Source organism: Lissotriton helveticus, chromosome 7 (assembly GCF_964261635.1).
Source record: "Lissotriton helveticus chromosome 7, aLisHel1.1, whole genome shotgun sequence".
Taxonomy (NCBI): Eukaryota; Metazoa; Chordata; class Amphibia; order Caudata; family Salamandridae; genus Lissotriton; species Lissotriton helveticus.
In genome coordinates, this window is record NC_136068.1 from 164,824,319 (window position 1) to 164,845,958 (window position 21,640).

General features: G+C 47.4%; 1 protein-coding gene across 4 annotated transcripts in view; it reads right to left on the bottom strand.

Annotated features, from left to right (window-relative positions):
• Nucleotides 1-21,640, bottom strand: part of STAU1 (staufen double-stranded RNA binding protein 1) — a 383,483-nt gene that overhangs the window by 73,825 nt on the left and 288,018 nt on the right. For all 4 annotated transcript variants that reach the window (XM_078651853.1, XM_078651856.1, XM_078651855.1 and 1 more), the window contains 3 exons: nucleotides 12,032-12,154; nucleotides 1,741-1,826; nucleotides 1,408-1,521 (listed from right to left, as the gene is read on the bottom strand). In XM_078651853.1, the coding sequence (XP_078507979.1) occupies nucleotides 1,408-1,521; nucleotides 1,741-1,826; nucleotides 12,032-12,154 (323 nt within the window). The remainder of the gene's footprint in view (nucleotides 1-1,407; nucleotides 1,522-1,740; nucleotides 1,827-12,031; nucleotides 12,155-21,640) is intronic.

Sequence of the window (21,640 nt, forward strand, 5' to 3'; positions counted from 1 at the left end):
ATCTGCAGCATCAAAGGAAGCCCCGTAGGGATTTGCGGTGAGACAGGGAAGCTGGGCGCCGAAGAGGGGAGCACCGAAGGACCACACCCAGATGGCACCATTCTGCTACAACCTGGTGCCGAGATCTTCAGTACCGGGGCCGGAGCCGCCGGCGACTCCGCAAAAGTCCCCGCAAGAGGCAAGGGATCCGCGGAAGTCTCAGGAGGTGGAGAAAGGGCCAAAGAAGCCTGCAGAGCCGCAGAGTAGGCTGTCATTTGGGCCCTACTCGCCTCTGCGCTGGAAACCGGCAGATAAGGAGGCGACAGGTGGGGGCGCATGTCCCGGAGAGAGCAGGAGCCCACCGTGTAAGGAGGACAAGGCCTCGGAGATAAACTGAAGGACCTACCAGCCGGTGAGCCACGCCCTTGGGCCCGCGTTGAAAGACTATGTCGCAGGCGAAACCGGCAGTTCCTTGCTTCCGAGGAAGGGGACGGCATGCGTTGCAGCTCTCAGAGTCCCAGTGCCCACCCAGGCACCACACACAAACTGGATGAGAGTCCGTCGCAGACATGGGACGCGCACAAGAGGGACACGTCCTGAAGCCCGAAGGCATTCACACACTGTTCCGTAACGTGAAAAAGGGATGGAAGGCCTGAAAACAGGCATGAGCTCAACCGGATCCTCGTTGCACACGGAAAGAGAAAAAACTGACGTAGCCGCGCCGGGGTGGGACTTGTGTCCTCGCTGACATCATGGATGCGGAGGACGCCAGGGCGGAGTCACGTGGTGCTGTCCCCCCGGCACGCAGGGATGTTGTGCCAAAAAGGTTTCTGGATCCAGTCTCATGCCTGGGGAGAATTCTATGTGAAGGAATCTGCGGCTAGTAATCTCTATCAGATATTTTGACCACAGCCAGGAACAGAGCTAATGTCCCTACATCAACCTGACTACCCCTAGAGAAGGCAAGCAAGAGTGTGGAAATGGTGGGCTGATGAATACAGCAAGCAGCAGCTACACAATGGAGAATTGCCAGCTCCAGTGCACATCTCAACAGCAATAGCCACCTACAACAGCAAGAAATTGAACTAATTCAACGCCTTCCCTGTCTGTATATGAAATAAGCAAAGACAGTCACCCAGGAAGGAAGCTCATCTCCAATATCGACCTCAAAACACACACTGTACACTGTGGACAATAGCACACAGATTTGCGCTGGTACAACCTTAAGGAATCAAGCCTTGCTGGAAGTCTCAAGTTTCAAGACCGAGATACAAGCCTCAGTCATAAACATTCCCTTCCTGAGAGCAACCAGTTTGGTGCTGCAGTAGTACATCTTTAAAACATGGAAGGCACAAAATTGTCCTAAACTTACTGAATGTAGAATATACATTCTGAAACCATACAATGACAATCTTGTATAGTTCTTACCTTTCTAAGTGATTAATGCAGGAATCTATAGATCGAGAGGACTCCATCGATGTTTTCTGAACTGCTGGGTTAACTCCTGGCATAATTTGTAGATCTCTTATGGATGGTCGATATCTGGGTAAAGTATAGAATTCATTAGAATCTGATGAAAAGGTGCTGGTATGCAAAACCCACTCCTAAAGCCCAGTATACACATGCAAAACAGCGACGGATAGATCTTCAGAGGGGGGTGGGTAGTTGGGAGGCGATATGTATTCCGATACAACAAGGTTGAAGTCAAATGAAATTGTATTGGTAATGCATAGTACGCAGTGTTAAATTGGGAGGACTCACACAGACATTGGTCCATTTCCTGTTCTTGGCATCTCATTATTTTGTTGGTCCAGCTCAGAGAGTAACTTCAAAATATTTAATGCAGCCTAGAAAGTAATGTAAGACACATACATGAACTATTATAGTGATGTACAATATTGCACACTGACTTTCAAAATACATTAAATGAACATGCCAGTGCAATGAAATAATCAAAATAAGTTAATTTTTGTATGAAAATTCCAATGCCAAAGGAGATTGCTAAATAGAAGATTGACAAATAAAACTTGAACATGAAAGAACGAAAAATGTCTCCTGGGGTGGGAGGTTGTTCATCAGTGCATCATCCTTGGCCCTCTGAGTGGGCCCCCCTCCATCCTCCCGCCCCAACAGGTGGGCCTGTCGAGGACAGTCACAGTCAAGGCAAGGCAGGTATTAGATCACCTGGCTGGTGGGAGAGGCTTGGGACTGGGAGGGGTGTGATATTCTTTAGGGGCACACACCACCCCTGGGGGGATGGAACACTAAAGGCTGCACGCAACAGCAGGGGTCCCCCAGGCAATCCCGCAGCAACCACAAAGACCAGCAACTGGGGAGAGCCAGCTGGTCACTAGGCCTGGTGACCGATATCCCCAGGTGTCCCACCATCTCCACGAAAGGCTTTCCAGGATCATGGGAGCCCGAGAGGCCACCCCATCAACCTGCCACACTCCTCACCTGGCACCCTGGGGGGCCCTCCACACGGCCCAGGTGACGTGGCGGCCCAAGTGCTCATCCAAAGGTTGCTGCAGAGAGAAAGACACCAATAGGGTCCCATCAGCAGGGTCGGGAGAGCCACTAGGAGCAGTCTGGGCCTGTCACAGAGGTAATGGGGGAGGCAACTTCCCGCTCTAAGCACCACTGAGGACGCTGCAGCTGATCCTGCTGCGCAACCTCAGCCAAACAAGAGCACAGCACAGTGGATCTCTGCACTCTGCTTGTCACCAGAGTCGCCATCTTGCGTGGGAGGAGTAAGCCCCTGTCCTAGTCTTCCTCGGGACCCCGTTGAGCATGAGCACCGGCTCCTGTGCCCATCACCCTCCCAGCTGCCTTAGAGTTCGGGCGACCCAGGACATCGCAGCGTGAGGTGGCCAGAAGTGACCGAGCGATCGCAGACCAGCAATGGACTTGCAGAACATGCTGCCTGCAGCATGGCGGCTGGCTTTGCCCACTCAGCCCAGGGATAATTAAGATGGACACTGGGGCATTTCTTGAAGCGTATCCACTTCATTACCTGGAGAGGCTTCATTCTCTGATGAAGTCCAGAGAAAGCGGTTGCCTAACTTTGCCCAATGACCAGAAATAATGGATTTGGTAGGATGTCCAGTGGAGTGCAAGATGGAGTCAGACATTTTGCTGTTGCTCCTTGTCAAGTGCTCCAGAGCCCATCAGTATCCTTTAGCTGAAGGGCCAATTGGTCAGTTGGTACGAATTGACAGAGTTGAAGGAGCAGAGAGGAAACGAAGGAAGCTAGTGGAAGACTGAGCCACAATAATTTTTAGCAGAGGTGGAAGTACCGCCTAGGGACCAAGGCATAATCAAGATAGCTTTGGAGTAAGCCAGTGAGGCCTGAAATGTGGGTTCACAGAGTGTTCGTAGTCACTATAGTCAAGGTAAGGAGGACCTGCGGATCATCTTAGGGGCCTGTGTTGCACCCGGGGTGTGACAAGGGAGAAAAGTCATGTTCACAGGAGCCGGATGGGCCTTATAGATGGCAGGGAATGAGCAGTGCAGGCATCAGTGAGGCTGGAGAAGCAAGGGTCCTTGGAGGTTTTTTTTTTAACAAGGCCCATACAACGCAGAATGAGAAGAACTGCCATATATTAGGGGTGATTTCCAGACTGGCGAAAATATTAGCAGATGCGCAGGGATAAATGCTGGAAGCTCCACTCACATCAGCCTGAATATATGCAAACTGGAGCAGCACTGTAGGCACAGTCCTTTGTTCTGAAGGGTGCTTTGGTGTAAATATTTGTTGCATCTTAGGGGTGCCGGAGACCGCTAGTGGATTCTCATGGAGCAGGCAGGACTCAGGGCAGTAGTCAGGTGGCAAAACTGACAAACTATCCACCCTGCTGATATGCATCACCCCCCACCTTTTTTTCTTATTTACTGTGTAGCTCAGGGGCTCCGCCCATTTAGTTTAACAGAATTTTCCGCTTTCAACCACCGAGTTTTAGGACCTTTACAATGCGCGAGTTTCACTACTCAAGTCTGACTCAAATTAATGTCACGAAAGTTGATTTGAGAGTGTTTACAGACAGAGTTAACCTTTTTAACATAGGGCTACTGTGGCACAGCTAGGTAAAGAGGCACAGGCCTGGTTAGATGTGAAAACGTGTGTGGGCCTCGCGTGTAAGACTATAGCTGTGCACAGCCTAGTAACTGCAACAGTTAGCCAGGTGCAGAAGGGACTCTGCAAGGATAGGTGCTGACCTGTGGTAGGTCTTATATTAGTGGGCATTCATAGAATGGGCAGTAGAATTTACTTGAAAAATCAGTAGTGCTTTAACTGTAGCACACCTTTTAAAAATCTGCCCTAAAGAGCAGTTTCGCTCCACTTAGGCATTTTAAGTCATGCAAACGGGAAGTAAAACATGCATACAAAGTTTGATTTTGTAGTTCCTAACACATTAGGTCAACATCTTTTGAGACTTTGGCTCATAGTCAGATTACAGACCTTTGTTCCCCCTGCTGGGCCAAGTGAATTACTCTGCTCCCCAGTAAGGGAACAAAGGCCTTCCACACAAAAGGAACATTTACCAGGGTGATTGACTCTTATTAGGAAATAAAGGAGTATGGGGGGAGGGGGGGGGACACCTGTATCTGATGACCATCTTGTTACACTGCTCCAGGGCTTGGACTGCACAGTCCCACTGAAGAAAGGAGATAGCCCAGACCGCTGGAGCCAACACACAAGGGGTTAGTAGGAGTGTTCTGGCAGTGATGTCTGCTAGGGGCAGGTAAGAGGCCCTCAAAGGAGCTCTTTTCAGAGAAAACTTGACAATCTGGTGTTGGATTGTCCCAGAAAGCTGTGCAGGAGGTTTCGAACAGGGAAGGGATGATGTAATATCCTATGATGATGGAGAGGGCACAAAGGGTTGCTACCTGCTCTGTGGATGCCCACCAGTCCAATGTTGGTTATGACTGTGACCACACTCTGCAGCAGACCAGAGATCTAGGCCCATAGACAAAGGACAATGCAAAACTAGATTGATTCCCAAAATGTACCACTAAAGGACAACGTCAAAAACGCATATCTGGATATTCTATTATGTGCTTCGTCAACGAGATATCAGGTATGCAATGCTATACCTGGCCAAACTGAGGGTCCTTTTAGATAGAATCACACATCATCAGCCTACCATTGGAGGCCTGGAAACGGATGAAAACCATAGGATCCCCTACAAGGATGTTGAACAAACGTAGGTAAAGTTATCGTTTGATTGACATGAAAATCAGAAATCACTTTAGGTAAGAACTTAGGGTGAGTCCTCATGACAACCTTAGAAGCATGAAACAGTATAAGGCTCTTGGCAACACAAAGGCTGGATCTCACTCACCCTGCGGGCCAATGTTATAGCCACAAGGAAGGCCGCCTTCCAGGATAGATGCTGTAGAGAAGCCTTATGAATAGGTTCAAAAGGTTCCTTCATCAACCGTGACAGCACCACATTCAGTTCCCATGAAGGCGACGGACGCCTAACAGGGGAAATACTTATTTCAGTCCCTCCAAAAAATCTTTAATTACAGGAATCTGGAATAAGGATGTTTGTGAAGGGCACTTCCTGAACGCAGTGAATGATGTGAGGTGAACCTTAATAGAATGGTAATTAAGGCCAGACTGAGCCAAATGCTAGAGATATGGAAGGATGACATCTTCCTTGCAGAAGGTAGGATCAGCGTTCTTGGACGTGCACCAGATGCAGAACCTTTTCCATTTGTAGGCAAAGGAAGTCCAGGTGTAAGGTCTCTTAGCCTCCTTGAGTATTTCCATGCAGTTGTCAGGCAGGTTCAAGTGTCCATACTGTACTATCTCAGGAGCCATGCCGCCAAACTCAACGATGAGAGGTTGGGATGCACCCACTGCCACCCGAGCTTCGTTAGAAGGTCCGGCCAACATGGAAGCCGTAGGTGGGATTGGAGAGACCGATGGAGCAGGTCCGTGAATCACCACTGTCGAGGATCATTCGCGCTCTGGATTGAGACAGCTTGATGAGTACTTGCGTTATCAGGGGAATGGGCGGAAAAGCGTACAGAAAGCTGTTCGACCAGCTGATCCATAGCGCATTCCCCAGAGTCCCCGGTTGGTAAAACCTGGAGGCGAAGTCTCAGCATTTTCTTTTTTTGGTGATGGTGAACAGATCTATGTCTGGAGTGCCCAGTCTTCCGAAGATGTTTCCTAGTACCTCGTCGTTTAGGACCCACTCGTGGTTTTCCTGGACCAGCCTGCTGACTGCGTCCGCCTGAGCATTCTGCACACCTGGTAGATGGGTAGCCGTTAAAATCAGTCCTCTGGTTAGCAGCCAGTGCCAGATTGCCTGCGCTTCTTGGGACAGTGTGCGCGATCGAGCCCCCCTGCTTGTTGAGGTAATACATTGTGGTTGTATTGTCCGTCTGTACCAGCAAGGAGTTGGTCTAGAAGGATGGATGAAAGGCTTTCAGCGCCAAATGAACAGCTCCGAGTTCCAGAAAGTTGATGTGGTACGTGAATTCCGTCTGGGACCACGTTCCTTGGATCTGCATATGGTCGGAATGCGCTCCCCCAACCGTGGAGAGAAGCATCCGTCACAATAGTCTCTATGGGAATGTCCTTGTGGAATGGAACCCCCTTGAGGAGATTCTCCGCTTAACACCACCATCTCAGGGACTGTTAAGCGTGAATAGATAATTGGATCCTGTCGTCCCAGCTCCTCCAGACATTCCTGCAGCGGTCTCATGTGGAGGCGTGCATGTGGTGTGAGGAAGATGCAAGAGGCCATTGACCCCAGAAGAGAAGACACCGTCCTCACTGTTGTTGATGGAAGGGACATGAGAGCCTGAGCCTTCCGAAAGATCTATAAGCATCGCTCCTCCGAAGGAGACACGCTTGCTCCGAGAGTATTGATGGAGGCTCCCAAGTTCTGCAGGCACTGAACCAGAGTCGGGACAGACTTGGACATGTTGATATGTAAACCCAGCTGATTCAACAGAACGGCCGTCCTGTTGACATGCAATTGTGCTTCCTGGAAGGTGGAGGATTTGATCAACCAGTCGTCCAGGTACGGGTAGACAAACACCTTGTTCTTTCTCAGGTGCGCTACCACCACTGCCATGCAATTTGAAAAAGTCCTGGGTGCAGACTTCAGACCAAACGGTAGTACGGTGTATTGATAGTGATTGGTGCCGACCAGGAAGCGCAGGAACTTCTTGTGTTTCCGCGCAATGGGCACATGGAAGTACGCATCCTGCAGATCTAATGTGCAAAGCCAGTCTCCTCGTTGCAGCAGAGGATAAATCTGGTGCAAGGACAGCATGCGAAATTTCTCGCTGCAAATCCATTTGTTTGCTTGTCGCAAATTCAGAATGGGCCAGAACTCGTTTTTGTCCTTTTTGCATACCAGAAAGAACCTTGAGTAGAGACCTTATCCCCTTTGAGACAGAGGGACATCTTCTATCGCCCTTTTTCTTAACAGGGTATTGGCCTCCGCTTGAAGTTCGCGCAGCTGGTAGTGCGAATGAACCGGTGGAATAGCTTGAGGAGGGCTGACAAAACGAAGACTGTATCCATTGCAAACAATATTCAGCACCCACTTGGCCGGAGTAATTTTTCTCCACTCTGCCAATTAGTTCTGTATGCTTCCCCCCACCGTGCGGGTAACGTACGAGGCGGAAGTAACACCTCAGGGCTTAGACCCAGCTGGGCCCTTATTCGCCGAGAAGGCCTTCTGCCCCTCGGACGTTTCTGGAAGGGTTGTCGCTGGTATTGCTGTTGTTGCTGCCGCTGTTGGCCATCTTGGCGAACTTGCCTCCAGTGAAATTTCTGGGAAGAGTAACGCCTCTGGAAGGGACAGAAGGATTTCCGCTGGTCCTTTGGTTTCTCCAAACCTACAGCCTTCAGCGTTTCCACTTCCGCTTTCATGCGGGCCATCTCTTAGTCCGTATCAGCCCCGAAGAGGGTAGATGCCGAAAAGGGCAAGTTAGCAATCCGCTGCTGCGCCTCAGGCTTAAGAGAGGTAAGGCGCAACCAGGAGTGTCGTCTCAAGTTTATGCCATGGCAGTACCCATGCGCAGCCAGGAGAGAGGCATCCGCCGCCGAACTGATGACCTGATTGGAGACCATCATGCCCTCATTCAAGTTCTCCTGGAAGTCTTCTCTCTGTCCCTCGGGAGGAGCTCAATGAATTGCTGCAGGGACTCCCACAAGGAGCGGTCATACCGACCCAAAAGCGCTGATGAACTTGCCGCTTTCATCGAAATGGCAGCTGTACTGCAGACTTTTCTTCCTGCCGAATCCATTTGACGCCTCTCCTTGTCTGGAGGGACTGTAGACGAAGGGGCAGTGGAATGCTGCTTCTTGGTCGCTGTCACAATGACAGAATACTGCACAGGATCTGCTCTTAAGAACGCAGGATCCGAATCCGGGGGCCTGTACTTCTTTTGAAGTCTAGATGGCGCCGACTTCACCGAGGCCGGCGTCCGAAACAGCTCCATGGCCGGTTCCTCCAGTCCTGGCACCAAAGGCAGCAAAGTACGAGAGAGGTGCCTGCACTGCAACGTTTCAAAAATCACAGAGGTGGAAGGGGTGGGAACAGTCAATGTGATCCCCAGCTTCGCTGCCCCCCTCAGCAGCACATCCTGGAACGTCACAATGTCATCCACTGGCGACACTCTCGTCGGAGGAGAGGCCGGCAAAGTGGGAGAATATCTCCTGTCACTGGACGAGTCCGTATACCTGGACCGTGACGTATCCCTCCGCCGACGATGACGTGACCTCGTAGAAGATCTACGCTCACTGCGAGTGCGAAGCCTCCCTTGCGGAAACGGAAGAGGCTGAGCCGGAACCAAAGGTTTTGGTTGTGGAGGCCGAGGCGGTTGCGGAAGAGGAGGCGGCGTAGGCGGCCTGGACCTTGAGGGCCGCGACCGGGGACTCGCCGATGATGATGACTATGAGACGCTACCCACAGTGACACTAGACACCGTTCTGGGCCTCTACTTCCTCTTCGACGTCGACTTTTCCCTCCTCGACCTCTTTGACGTCTCTCTTCTCGACGTCATTCTTCCTGACGTCGACGAACTCCCCGACGTCGAGTGTCTTCGCCTCGACGTCGATCTTTCTCTCCTCGGCGTCTATCTTCGTGTCGACGTTGAAGGCGAACGGCGGTGTCACCTCGACGGCGGGCGCCTGCCTCTTCGGGACTCATCACGACGGCCATGGTGTGTCGACGCCGGTGAAGTCCTCGACGTTGACCTCGTCCAAGGTCTCGACGTCCTACCCCTCGACGCGACCGTCAACGTCATTTCGACCCAGAGCCCTGGGTCGACGGGGAACAGATGATAGTCATACTTCTCGACGCCGAAGCCATCGACGTCGACCTGGACCGGTGCCTTTTCTGGGCCTTTTCTTGACTGGGGAGCCCCCAAGAGGCCGATGCACTGGCAGAGGATGATGACAGAGTCCCTCCATGCCCAGAAGTCCCACCTGGTTCTTGATGTCTCCTCTGCTCCAGGCCTTGGAGACGAATCTTCTCCCTGTCACGCAGGGTCCTCCTGGAGAAAGAGTGACAGACATCACATGAGTCAGTGACATGGGTAGAAGGGAGACAGAATATGCACACTCTGTAGGGGTCGGATTTTGCCTTCCTCCTACCACACTCAGGGCACTTGTCGAATAAAGCTGGCATTTAGACAAAATAGAGGTGGCAAAACTGGTCAAAAAAGACAGCAACTGGAAGAGGAAGACTCCAGATGTCGAGTGAAACACTCAAAACACTGGAAAAGCTCCAAAAATTGAGGATATACCCAAAAAGGCAGAGCTCAATGCTCCAGGGTCCTGCTAGCAGGAGCCGGAAAAAAGAACTGAAAGTAAAAGGCCTTTGGCTGTGTATCCTGGGATACAGAGGGTCTCTAGAGAGTTCCTTAAAGGCACGGTATCCCTTTTCCAGACACATAATGGCAGACTATGGGGCTTGTCTGTCCAAACCTTCCTCTCTATCATGACAAAGGATTTTTGTGAAGGGGAGTTTCTCTATGTGTGAAACTTTACAAATTGTGTAAAATGTACTATTATTTGGCTATCTTTTCACTTCAAGATGAAGTGCTGGCCAATGTAGCCTTGTAGTTTTAGGCTGCATTATTTGTCTTTGATTTTCTTTTAAGTGTCTATGCAGGACTGCAGAAGAAGACAACTTAAGAGACTATTTCGATTGCTCCGGGGTACACGCACATGGGCGGGACTATTCACAAGATTATGACTATACACAGAAATGCCCTACTACAGAAGTGCATATACCTCTGAGATCTTGGAGTCAATGCCTGAGGTACCACCGATGACGGCAGAACTTACTGCTTGATTTGGAGTGTAGAGATGGAGGGTGTTTGGTTCACCTACACTGAGTCAAAGAGTCAGGCCTATAATTGATGGAATGTGGATCTTATAAAAGGTACCAGGGTGGCATTGATGAGGCTACACAAGCTAGATTGTCACATGCTCCTATTTAACACACTTCTAGCTCAGAAAAGAGTTAGTATGTAACTGAGATTGAGGTGGCGTGGTAGTTGGACAAACTTCAACCTTGTGGGAGGAAGACACGGTTATACATTCATGCTGGGCACCAGCCTGGCGGCAGGACATGTAGTAGGATCTGATAGGTTGATGAGCAGTCCCGCCTTTTCTGGGCTGCGCACCTGGGGATGTCTGTGTGGGATATATTGTTATAAGGGCTGTTAGATTATATTGATTTAGTTACTTGACATGTTCATGCAGAGTGCTTAAAATCTTAATTTGAAATGTCAGGGGGCTGGGAATGCCTGTTAAACTTTCTGTCCAATTTGAGGTGTATGGTAGACATAGCAAGTCTGCAGGAGACCACCTCACTAAGATAGAAAAACTTTTCAGAGGAGATGAAGAGGTCAACTGGTGAGTACGGTGTATTCTGCATATTCATAGGGGTCATGAGTCCGGATAGTACAGGAGTGCTCTAAAGGTTATGCAAAGCATCAGTAGATGAAGAGGGGGAAAAGCATCATCCGCAAGGGGAATCAAGGGAAGTATTTATGACCCCAATGCTAATCAGATGCAATTTTTGACCTCTTTAGACCAGAAATTAGGGGATACCATTAGCAGGGCATGTCTATGGGGGGGGGGGGGGGGGGGGGAGATAACAACAAGTTAATCCAGGTAGTTTGCACCCTAGCTTCGATACTGGCAGTTGACAGATGCTTGAGGAGAACTCCAACCTGAGGGTAGGGAGTATTCATGCTAGTCAGGTGTGCATAATATTTATACTAGAATGGATACGTTTCTGCTCAGACTTGGGACGGGGCCAGATGTCAATGAAGCAGTGTACCTTAGTAGGACACTATCCAACCATAGTCTGTTATAGATGGTGTTTGGAGTGCCGCAGACCTCGTCCAGTAGTGCAGTAGATGCACTTCTAGTTGCCCCATTTAAGGCAAAGATTGGCGAACATATCACTCATTACTTGTTAGAGAATTAAAGTACAGGCTAAGACACTACCACTGAATGGGATGCATTTCAAGGTTTCGATTAGTGTAGTGTGTCTCAAAAATACAGAGGGGGTTAAAGTAGTACTGTCTCGTCAACTCACAGCACTGGAATGTCAAATGTGCAAATTAAAAGTGGAGAGAGGTACTTTTGATTTCTCATCAGATGAGATCCAATAAATTGGAGAGGATGCTTACACCAGCTGTGTTCGTGGAACAAGCAAGGAGGTGTGCCAAAGGATTGACAAGGAATGTCCAGGAAAAGAGGAGGAGTGACACTTCCCATGAAGATCGGTTGGAAGGCAGAGTAGGTAATAGTTTGGTACTCATTCTACATACTTTAGGATTTACTGGTAAATGAAGAACAAAGAGATAATGTAAACATGCTACTTCCAATAAAACAACACTGCCTACTATATACACCAAAAGCTTATTTTGTTATTTTTACTTTTTCAAATTAAGCATTTGCTAATTAGACAAACTGCACAAAAATGATCATACCAACAAGGGACAGAACAAAAGGACAAGTCAGCATCTCAGAAGATTAGACCATAAATATTTTTCTTACCATGTCATGGCAAGATTCCACATCCTTCCCAATCCCATGGCTGATAAGTGGCGGCTGAGAGGAACAGTTTATAAGTGAAACAAATTCATTTTTGTTGTTTTTTGGAAAATCTTTATATTCAACCTTAAAAAAAGAAAGCAGACATCTTACAAAAGGGATAGTAAAAAATGTTTATAAAATGAGCAGTGAAGATTAACTTTGGTTTGGTTCATGCCAATATTCATGACTTTTTCCTATGTTGGAGAAAGGCACAGAAACTCAATTCCCCATTTCTCGCTAGAAACCAGCTTTAGTGATAGATCCCTATGGTTTCGTTTTTCATATGGTAGGAATTTTATAAACAGCAGATTTTTGTTTTTAAATCCCTTTTTTTCCACAAAGCATTCAAAGAAGTTGTATAAAATATAAAGAACTCCAACAGTCAAACCACACTTACGTTATTAACAAAATGGATGTGTGTTAACTTAGTACTGTTTCTTCATAACTGATCACCAAACACAAAGCCTTTGCTGGCAACACCAAGAAATTCTGCTACCAGGACTCCTTAACAGTGCCCATAATCAACTGTCTCTAAACCACCTGCTAGTGGCTAACAACACAAATGCCAATGCCTAATACACCGGAGCGTGATCATCTATTTCTTCTGTTTTGCACCCAGGTAAATTGCTTCTCTCTTCACCTTCCCATCCACCTTATAGTTCAGCTGACAGCACAACTCAAAACTCCCCCTAGCTGCTTGATATCTCCAGTTTCAACTCTACAACAGCCACATCGCTGCCACCTCACCATCTACCTACCAAATCTGGATTAAAGCATTGGTAATCTCAGATCATGACTATGGAAGCAATCTTCTGGAAGTTTTATACTCCAATATAATTGGTCTTGATAGATGGAAAAAAACACAATAATACCACACCTTCAAAACTAGGCTGCCCAGGAAAAAAAAATTAAACTAAAGTTTGGCAGCAAAATTTACATAAGTGAAGAATCCAACCAATGAGCATGTCTTTGAGGGCATTACTTATGGAGTCTCTCAAATTACTTTTTCTCTGCTGTTAACACTCATCAACTCCCCTCCAACTTTTAGTGGGTATTTTCCAACCTTAATTTGAGTTTCAGCAAGCAGCAATTAGAAAGCAGGCAGATTTCTAGTTCCACTCTGCAGTGGGCAGTCTTTTCAAACAAGCAGGCTGCAAATAAGGAGGGATACAATATTCAGAGAGGTGCAGGAGCTCAGAACCTTGGGTGACCCACGATTACCTGGATCATGAATATCAGAGAGCGCTCTGTATCTCTGAACAAGTGAATGTGGGTTTTGAATGAGGGAGCCTCTCCTCACCCAGATGATAATGGCATGAGATTGATCCCCCATCGCAGTCAATAGTTTCCAATTTGTGCTGCTAGCAGGGGCAGCACAAAAGGTCAGTGCTCAATCCATTGAGTGCACTCTGAAAATGTCATCAGTGTGTTTGTCACTGTTTAGCACACCTGAGGCTGCTTATTATGAAAATGTCCCACCTGCCCACACCAACTAGTTTTGAAAAACATAAAGACAAAGTTATTACAATACTATTCTCGTCTTGCTCGGGCGAGACACACAGGTTACAGACCTTTTGGTGGTCACTGTGTGGAAATTTAGCTCCACACTAGAGGCATTTTTTAAATGGAGTCCTTTTCATGGGCCGTAGGCCTGAACGGTGTCGATAGGCCTAGCGGCCAGCGTCAACGATGGAATGGAATATTTGAGGAGCGCGTTGAAGATCACGCGATCGAAAACAATACAGTCGAGTTTATGATGGTTTGCACGTTGAAAAGGATTGGAGAATATGGTGCCAAACCAGAGAGCAAAAGTTACATTCGAACCCGATGGCGGAAAAACACAATCTGAAGATGGAGTCGATGCCCATGCGCACTATCGTCCAAGGCAGGGGTCACCAGTCTCGTGAATACAGAAGACTTCTACCAAGACAACAACAAGGTGCAAGCATCCGAGCCAAACACCAGATGGCGATCTATGCAAAAGTGTACTATCTGCAGCTCATATGCCTCGAACACAAAGTTATTAAAATACAAAAGGGTAATTTAAATCAAAACAACCCCCTGTAATGTGGTAGGAGCACAATCTTTTTCACATTGGCAATATCACTCCATTGGGGATATTGTTAGAAGTCAGGAAAGTGGGGTAAGATTCCTTCGTCGTGTGAAGGGATTATACTGTGAATTTAGCAAGTATAGTGTGAGTGCAATGGAAATGAAGGTTGGTCAGGCATATACGTCCCAAACCAGGACCTTCTCCTCTTCGGAGGAAGAATAAATGTCAGGCAAAGATCAACAGAATTATTCTGCTCGGGTTTTCGAGTAATACAATTTAGAGGTTTAGACTATGTGCACAGGGGTCCTTACTCAAACCAAAGAGGCAAAAGCAAAAACAGCCTATGTTTGAATCAAATGACATCAATCCCCCATCTCCTTTAGAATTGACTCTATTCTGCAGTTCAGTACACGCAGAACAGGCTGAAAAAGTCAAAGGAGTCTATGTGCAGAACTCCATGTGCCAGCTACTAACTGGAGGATGATGAAAATTCAAGACATGAACCTGAATATGCCCAACTTTATTTCTAACTATAAAGAGAACAGCATATGTCTTTCTCATGTGGGAGAAACACGTGTGAAAATCATGGATGATGCAGATGGTCCAAGTTTACTAAACAGAACTTTACAGAACTCTGGTCCATACACATTTCCCTTGGCAGATATTTTCCCCCATTAAAAAAGTGGCTGGTCACAGATTTCAGCAAGCTTTTTGGTCAAATAATTGTGATAAATTCAATGACTGGACCCCTAAAATGCAAAGTAGCACCCTTCTTCAAGGCCTTCTAAAGAACAGTAGGCTAGTTAGCAAGAAAGCTGGAGGACGCTTACATGTCAGTTTCCATTTCAGTCTACTTACTTCTCTAACAGAAGGGTGAGTTCTCGAGTAGTATTTGGGTCTGGGAGTTTACTAGTCTACCCTTTGAAATTATCCCGACACTCTGGTGCTTAACCTAATTTGTCAGGCATTAGTATGCCATTTGTAGTACTACATAGAGGTGAAGCCTCCACCCCAAAGGTAATGGAAAGTGACCATGGGGTGCAGAAAAACTATCTTTTCACAATAAATTGAAAGCAGTTAGGAAAGATATCCTGACCCTGGAGCGAGACCTCAATTGAAATAAAGAAGGCTTAAATTCATGAATTTAAGCATGAATTGCGTTATATTACAGGAAAAAGTTAACTGTACCCAACTAGCAAAATACTGGGATTCCCTACTCTAAACAAGTACACAAAATTTGCAATAAACGCAATTTCCAAAAGGTATACCCAGTTCATGTCCAGAAAGTGCAAATCGGAGTAATACGGCAAATACCATGGCAGGTAGTGTAATTACCACATCACTGACTTTTCATCTCCCTACATTTGTAAAGTGCTCTGAGGCTTTGTAAATAGATGTACGAAATGTATGTAGCACAAACTTTGCAACACACATTCCAAAACCTAAAAACATACATTTTAGAGTTTCTATAAACTAACTACAATTACTTCTCCACATCCCAGTGGGTTTGTTATGGTGTCAAAAATGTCACAGATATCACAAATAGCATTGATAAAATTACTGTCGAAACACCGTACCACATTACCATAGGCTTCATAAAATCACTGAAACCTCTAAGCCCTTCTCAGACACCCAGACTCCCTTGAGATTAATATGCCACTGTGCCTAAAGTTGGTGGGCAAGACCTTGCTACTGGCTGGGCCCTTAACTCAGCACATCAATCCACTGAACTAGCTAGATAGAGGCTTCGGCTGTGCCCAGCAGATTATGGATGCCTTTGCCAAGTTGCAGTATGTCCATCCCCACAGTATGTTCAGCATGCACATGGCCTTTCTCCCCAGGCTCAGTAGCTAGGTTCTGAGCTCAATTAATTCACTTGAGATTGTCACAGGGCACATTTGGTTCCCCATAAATATGTTCTGGTTAAGGAGAATCCGATCGCCCAGGACACTTTTCATCAAACTCTGATTATGCCAAAAAAAAAAAAAAACACAAGAACTTGCTATAGTTAATGCAATGAGTCCAGACAGCCTCCCTACCCCATAATTAAGAGGTTAAGGTCTGTAGCTTTAGCACAGGAAAAGCTGGATATCACTGCCAAAGATGTGTACAGAGAGAATACATATTTTACACTACCACTCCATACGTGTGTTGAGATTCCATTCACAACTCAAACACATCATTCAGGTTTACAATGGTGATGCGATATCGTGATTTGTTAATGAAGATGTCATTTGATAACTCGCCCACTGTGCATGGTGATAAACTGTGCAATAGAGTATGGAATAATGATGGGGTATATCAAAGTAAGTGAATGAGTTTAATTCTTTTTATATTTTAGATCATACGCTTAACTCCCCCTTAATAGAAGTTTTGGACACCTGACATCTATTTTTATATGATTTTGTAATGAGAGTAAATACCGATAACTTTCCTTTAATGAAGTTATTTTCAGTGGTTTGTGTTTCTCTTGGCTATGATCTACTTTGTCACATGTGTAAAGTGTCTATGGACAAGGCCATGCCACGTACCCAGTTTCCTTGCTCTCATATACACCACAGGGCAGAGATGAGATATTTACCTTTGATAACACTACTTCTGAGGGATACTCTATCTAAACACAAATTCCTCAGCACTAGAATTTCCCCAGTTGGCACCCTGGACAGGGAGAAATTTACAGCAATGCTCCTCCGCACTGATGGAAGGCACTATGTGACTAACTATGCACCCCCAGCTCCTAGAATTGACTGAGAGGAAACCTACACAGAGCCACCCTTGCACACTTACATCAGTTTATGTCTCCTCCCATCCCACAGATGCGGAGCACTTCAAACAAGATGACGTGTGCACGAATATCTAACTTGGAATTCTATTATGACGGTCTAGAACCCAGACAACAGAATAGGGAGGGGACAGTGAGGTGACAAAACTGTGGTTAGATCTAGTATTCATCAGAAAAGCATTACCAAAGGTAAGTAACTTGTTCTTCTGATGGATACTTCTAACCATAGATTTCTCACCTTCAGATGAACAAGTTACTTACTTTTGGTAGAGCTTCTACTAGTAGGTACTATCTACTATTCCTCACCTTAGAATATTGCCCAAGCGTTAGACTGGATCCGGAAAATCTTGAGCAGTACCTCTGTGTGCCTATAGGTGGCGTCGTTCGACTTGGCGTCATGCGAGTCAGAAGCTGAAGTTGCTGTGCCTTTATGGTGCCTACCCGGTGTCCTGACATCAGTTTCATTTGTGACAAGTTCAGCTCCATTAACATTGAGTCACATAAAAACTAATGTTACTGTTTTGACCAATGTGCAGTGTCTAAAGGGATCTTTTTGGAAAAAGAGACCAGTTTGCGGAGTTGGGAGGGTGAGAGGCTCAAGCAATACCTTCTTGGTGGTCAGTCTTCAAAATGGCTTCGACCAAAAAGACCTAGAGGACCAAATGGGTGAAAAGCCCATCACGATGGACCTGTCTAAGTAGTAGTGCTCTGTGAATGTATGGCGAGACATCACATGACAGCTTGACAAATGTCCAGGACAGATAACTTGAGTGCTAACACAGCAGTGGCAGCATTGGCAGGAGTGAGCCCACAAGCCTTCAATGGGTTGCTTCTTCACCAGTACAATTTTTATGTAGAATGCCATCCATCTGGAGATGGTTTGTTTCTGCACAGCTGTGACCTTTGCTACAGTGAATCCAATAAAGGCCCGATGGTATTTATTGGCATCAATGTAAAATGACAGACCTGTTTTGGGGCCAAATGATGGACTCTCTCTTTCTCCTTTGACGGATGGGGCTGAGCATAGGAATCAGGCAAAGTAAAACTCTGGCCAATTTGACAAGCAGGGACAACCTTTGGAAGGAACAAGGCATGTAATCAAAGGACCAGTTTGTCAGGGAAGACGTTGGGTGTATGAAGAATGGACAGCCTGAAGAGCACTGACCAGGACGCGGTTTCAAAGTCGAGAGCGGCAGAGGGCAGCTATGCAGGGTCTCGAAGGGAGAACATGTAAGAAAATTAAGGAACACACTGAAGGAAATGGAGTTGGTAGGAATAAGTGTTGGAAACCCTTCAAAAATTGATTAATAACGGGTGACAAATAGGGAGGGTTGATCCCGCAGCCACAAGAAAGCCAAGATTCACGACACCCTTTAACTGTCCCCAGAGCAAAGTCTTGCCGAGTTAAAGAAAGAACAAACCACAAAACCCCAGCAAGAGGTGTAGAAATGGGGTTCACATGACGTGAAGACCACCAAGACCCAAACTTATCCCAATAGGAGGTGTAGACAGTTTTAGTGGTATGATTCCTGGCTGCCAAAAAGAGATAACAGACTTGAGCAAGATCAAAAACCCATAACTGTCGCCGCTCAATCTCCATGCAAGAAGGTGGAGCATGTGCCGGGTTGGGGGCAGGGCCATGCCCGGTTGGGAGAGGTGGTCCTACCAAAGGAGCAGCCTGACCAGAAGATATTTATGTATTTACTAAGTTTTATATAGCGCGAACGTGACCCACAAGGGTATCAGAGCGCTTAACAGTGTACAGTATAAAACAAACGGATGAGGTAGTATACAAGCATTTGAAATGTGTCATTACGTACAAAAGAGATATATAATATATGGATAACAAACATAGGTGACCCGGAATCAGCAGGATATTGCACAATATACAGATGCTCTTCCTTAGGAGTTCTGGGTACCATACTCGCTGCACGCAACCTGGAGCCCCTAATAAGACTTGGGCTCAGTTGGTCCTGATCTTCTTGGGAACTCTGGGGAAGAGCGGTATTGGAGGAAAGGCGTAGAGGAGTCCTGAGTCCAACTCGAGGCAAACCTGTCACAGAGCGAGAACTACTTTGGAAACTCAAGTGTGCATGAGTTTTGACATTTCGTATTCTCTGCAGTGATGAACAGATCTAACCAAGGTTCTCCTGGGTCTCGGACACGAACTTGCACCATCATCGGATGTAGACTGCATTCGTGATCAACATGGCATACACGGTTTAGTTTGTCCACCCTGGCTTTCAGAGATCCCACTAGGTGTCTTATGACCAGAAAATGTCTTGAAGTTCCAACCATGTGAAGAGGTGCTTAGCCTCCTGGCACATGGTCCAAGAACCCACCCTGCCCGCGGCAGTACCACAAGGTGGTGATGTTCATTAACACCGGGACCAGCCTTCCTTTGCTGGAAGGAAGGTAGTCAGTGCCTAGCAAACCGCCCTCAACTCCCACACAATGAAGTGGAGCCGAGACTCCACCGAAGACCAGAGTTTTCCGATTGCCACCTCTCTTAGATGGTTGCCCCAATCCAAGAGTGATGCATCTGTCACAACTGAGAACTCTGGGTGGGGAAGGCAGAGGGGTCTGCTACTGACACAATCACAGATTTTTACAGATCGCCACCGATATCTAGAACAGGTCTGAGAGATTCCACTGATGCTGTGCCCACTGCGACTTTGGGTCCCACTGCAGAGCCATCTTATGCCAGTGGGTATGCTGTACCAGCAGGATGCAGGAGACCATAATACACAGCAGCCTCAGCACCAGCCTCTCCCAAATCCAGGATAGAGAGCAAAACATTTGAATCATAGCGTGAATTTACCAGACTCACTGCTCAGGAGGCTAGGCGAGGACCTGCACTGTGTCCAGAATGGCTTTGATGAAAGGTAGGATCTGAGAGGGCGTCAGATGTGACTTTGGAATATTCATAGTGAACCCCAGTGAATGTAAAAGATCTGCTGTAGTCTGGAGGTGAGTGATGACTGCCTGGAGTGAAGCCGCCTTCAACAGCCAGTCGTTGAGGTAGGGGAAGACCGAGACTCCTAACCTCTGCAGATGGGCTGCAACTACTGCCATTACTTTTGTGACAACACAAGGGGGCTCTAGTATGGTCTAAAGGGAGTACAGCAAACTGGAAATACCGGTGTCCCACAGTGGACAGCAGATAATGCTTGTGGGCAGGCAGGACGGGAATGTGGAAATGAGCATTCTGCAGGTCCTGCACTACCATCCAGTCTCTAGAATCCAGAGCAGACAGGAGCTTAGCAAATATGAGCATATTAAATGTATATTTTTCAGAAAGGGATTGGAAGCAGGTATAGTATATAGCGGAGGCCTCAGTCGACCTTTGGCACCAGGAAGTGGTGGGAATAACAATCATGCTCTACTTCTGGGGCAGGTGCACTCTTGATGGCTCCTTTGGTCAAAAAAGCCTGCACACGAGGCAAGAAGAGATGGTCCTCGGTCAGCCGTTCTTGAAATGGTGGGCGGTGTTTCCAAAAATGGTAGGGCATAATACCTCTGGGTGATCTGGAGCACCCACTTTTTGGATGTAATCGCCGATCATTGGGGCAGGTGCCTGGTTCTGCCATCAATGGGCCGTCTGTGCTGAAATGAGCGAATGCTAAAGGGGTGTTGAGGCTACAGCAGTCAGAGCGGTGAGGGACTAGTCAGCACACTGGCCCGGACTTCAGCTTCCTTTCTGGTCTCCACAGCCCAGCCCTTGAAAGGGCTGGGCAGGCTGGTGGACTGAGTACGGCTGATACTGTGGGAGCCCAAACTTTTCGTTCCACATCCTCAAAAGGACTGCTGTTGTAGACAGGATGCGTGGGCCAAGGAATGTGGCTGTGACTCAGCTCTTGCGAAAGCTCTCAAGCCCTGAATCGGTCTTGTCGCCCAATAGGTGAGAGTGATCAACGGGCATGCCAATCAAGGAAGACTGGACATTCCCCACAAAACCCAGTGAATCTTAACCAGGTATAGCGACGCAGCGCCACCACAGAAGGCATGGCTCTACCCAGGAAGTCTGAGGTGTCCAGTCTGCACCAGACAGCTAACTTTGCTGTATCCCTGCCATTACCCAAAGCTTGGTTGAGGATGACATGGCCATTCTCGGGCAGAATGACAAGCAGCTGTGCAACCAAATTCCACAATGCATGGGAATAGAGGCCCAAAAGTCATGCAGTGTTTATCGACCAATGGGCAATGTTGGTGGGAAAAAATATGCTTCCCAAAAGTGCTGAGCCTCTTTAGTTACCCATCCGCTGCTGTGGCAAAGAACGCCTCTGGGTTGGGCCTTTGCTGTTGAGGCCTGTACCACCAAGCTCTCAGGGAACAGTGCTGGGAGAAGGCAGGGTATCTAGGTATCCCGGGGCAGGATGGTGCCGATGTGCAATGATTCAGTGCACAGGAGCCCCAGTGCTGGGTTCTACCCAGTTCCCCATGGCAGGTCAGTGAGGGTTTCATTAAAGGGAAGCATGGATTCAGATGAGCCCGCTTCAGGTTATAGCACTTCAGTCAAGACATTCATCTAGCCCTACATGACTGGCAGCTGGGTATCAAGCACCTCCGTCGCCCTGTGCATCACGGCTGCAAAGGATGCGCCTTCCTCTGAAATACGGCCCGGAGGGGAAAACATGCATCTGGGGAGGTATTTGGGTCACTGGCATCACCCAGTCCTCATATCAGTTATCATCAGAGTCCTTCAGGGGACCATAAACCTTCTTCTTAACACCTC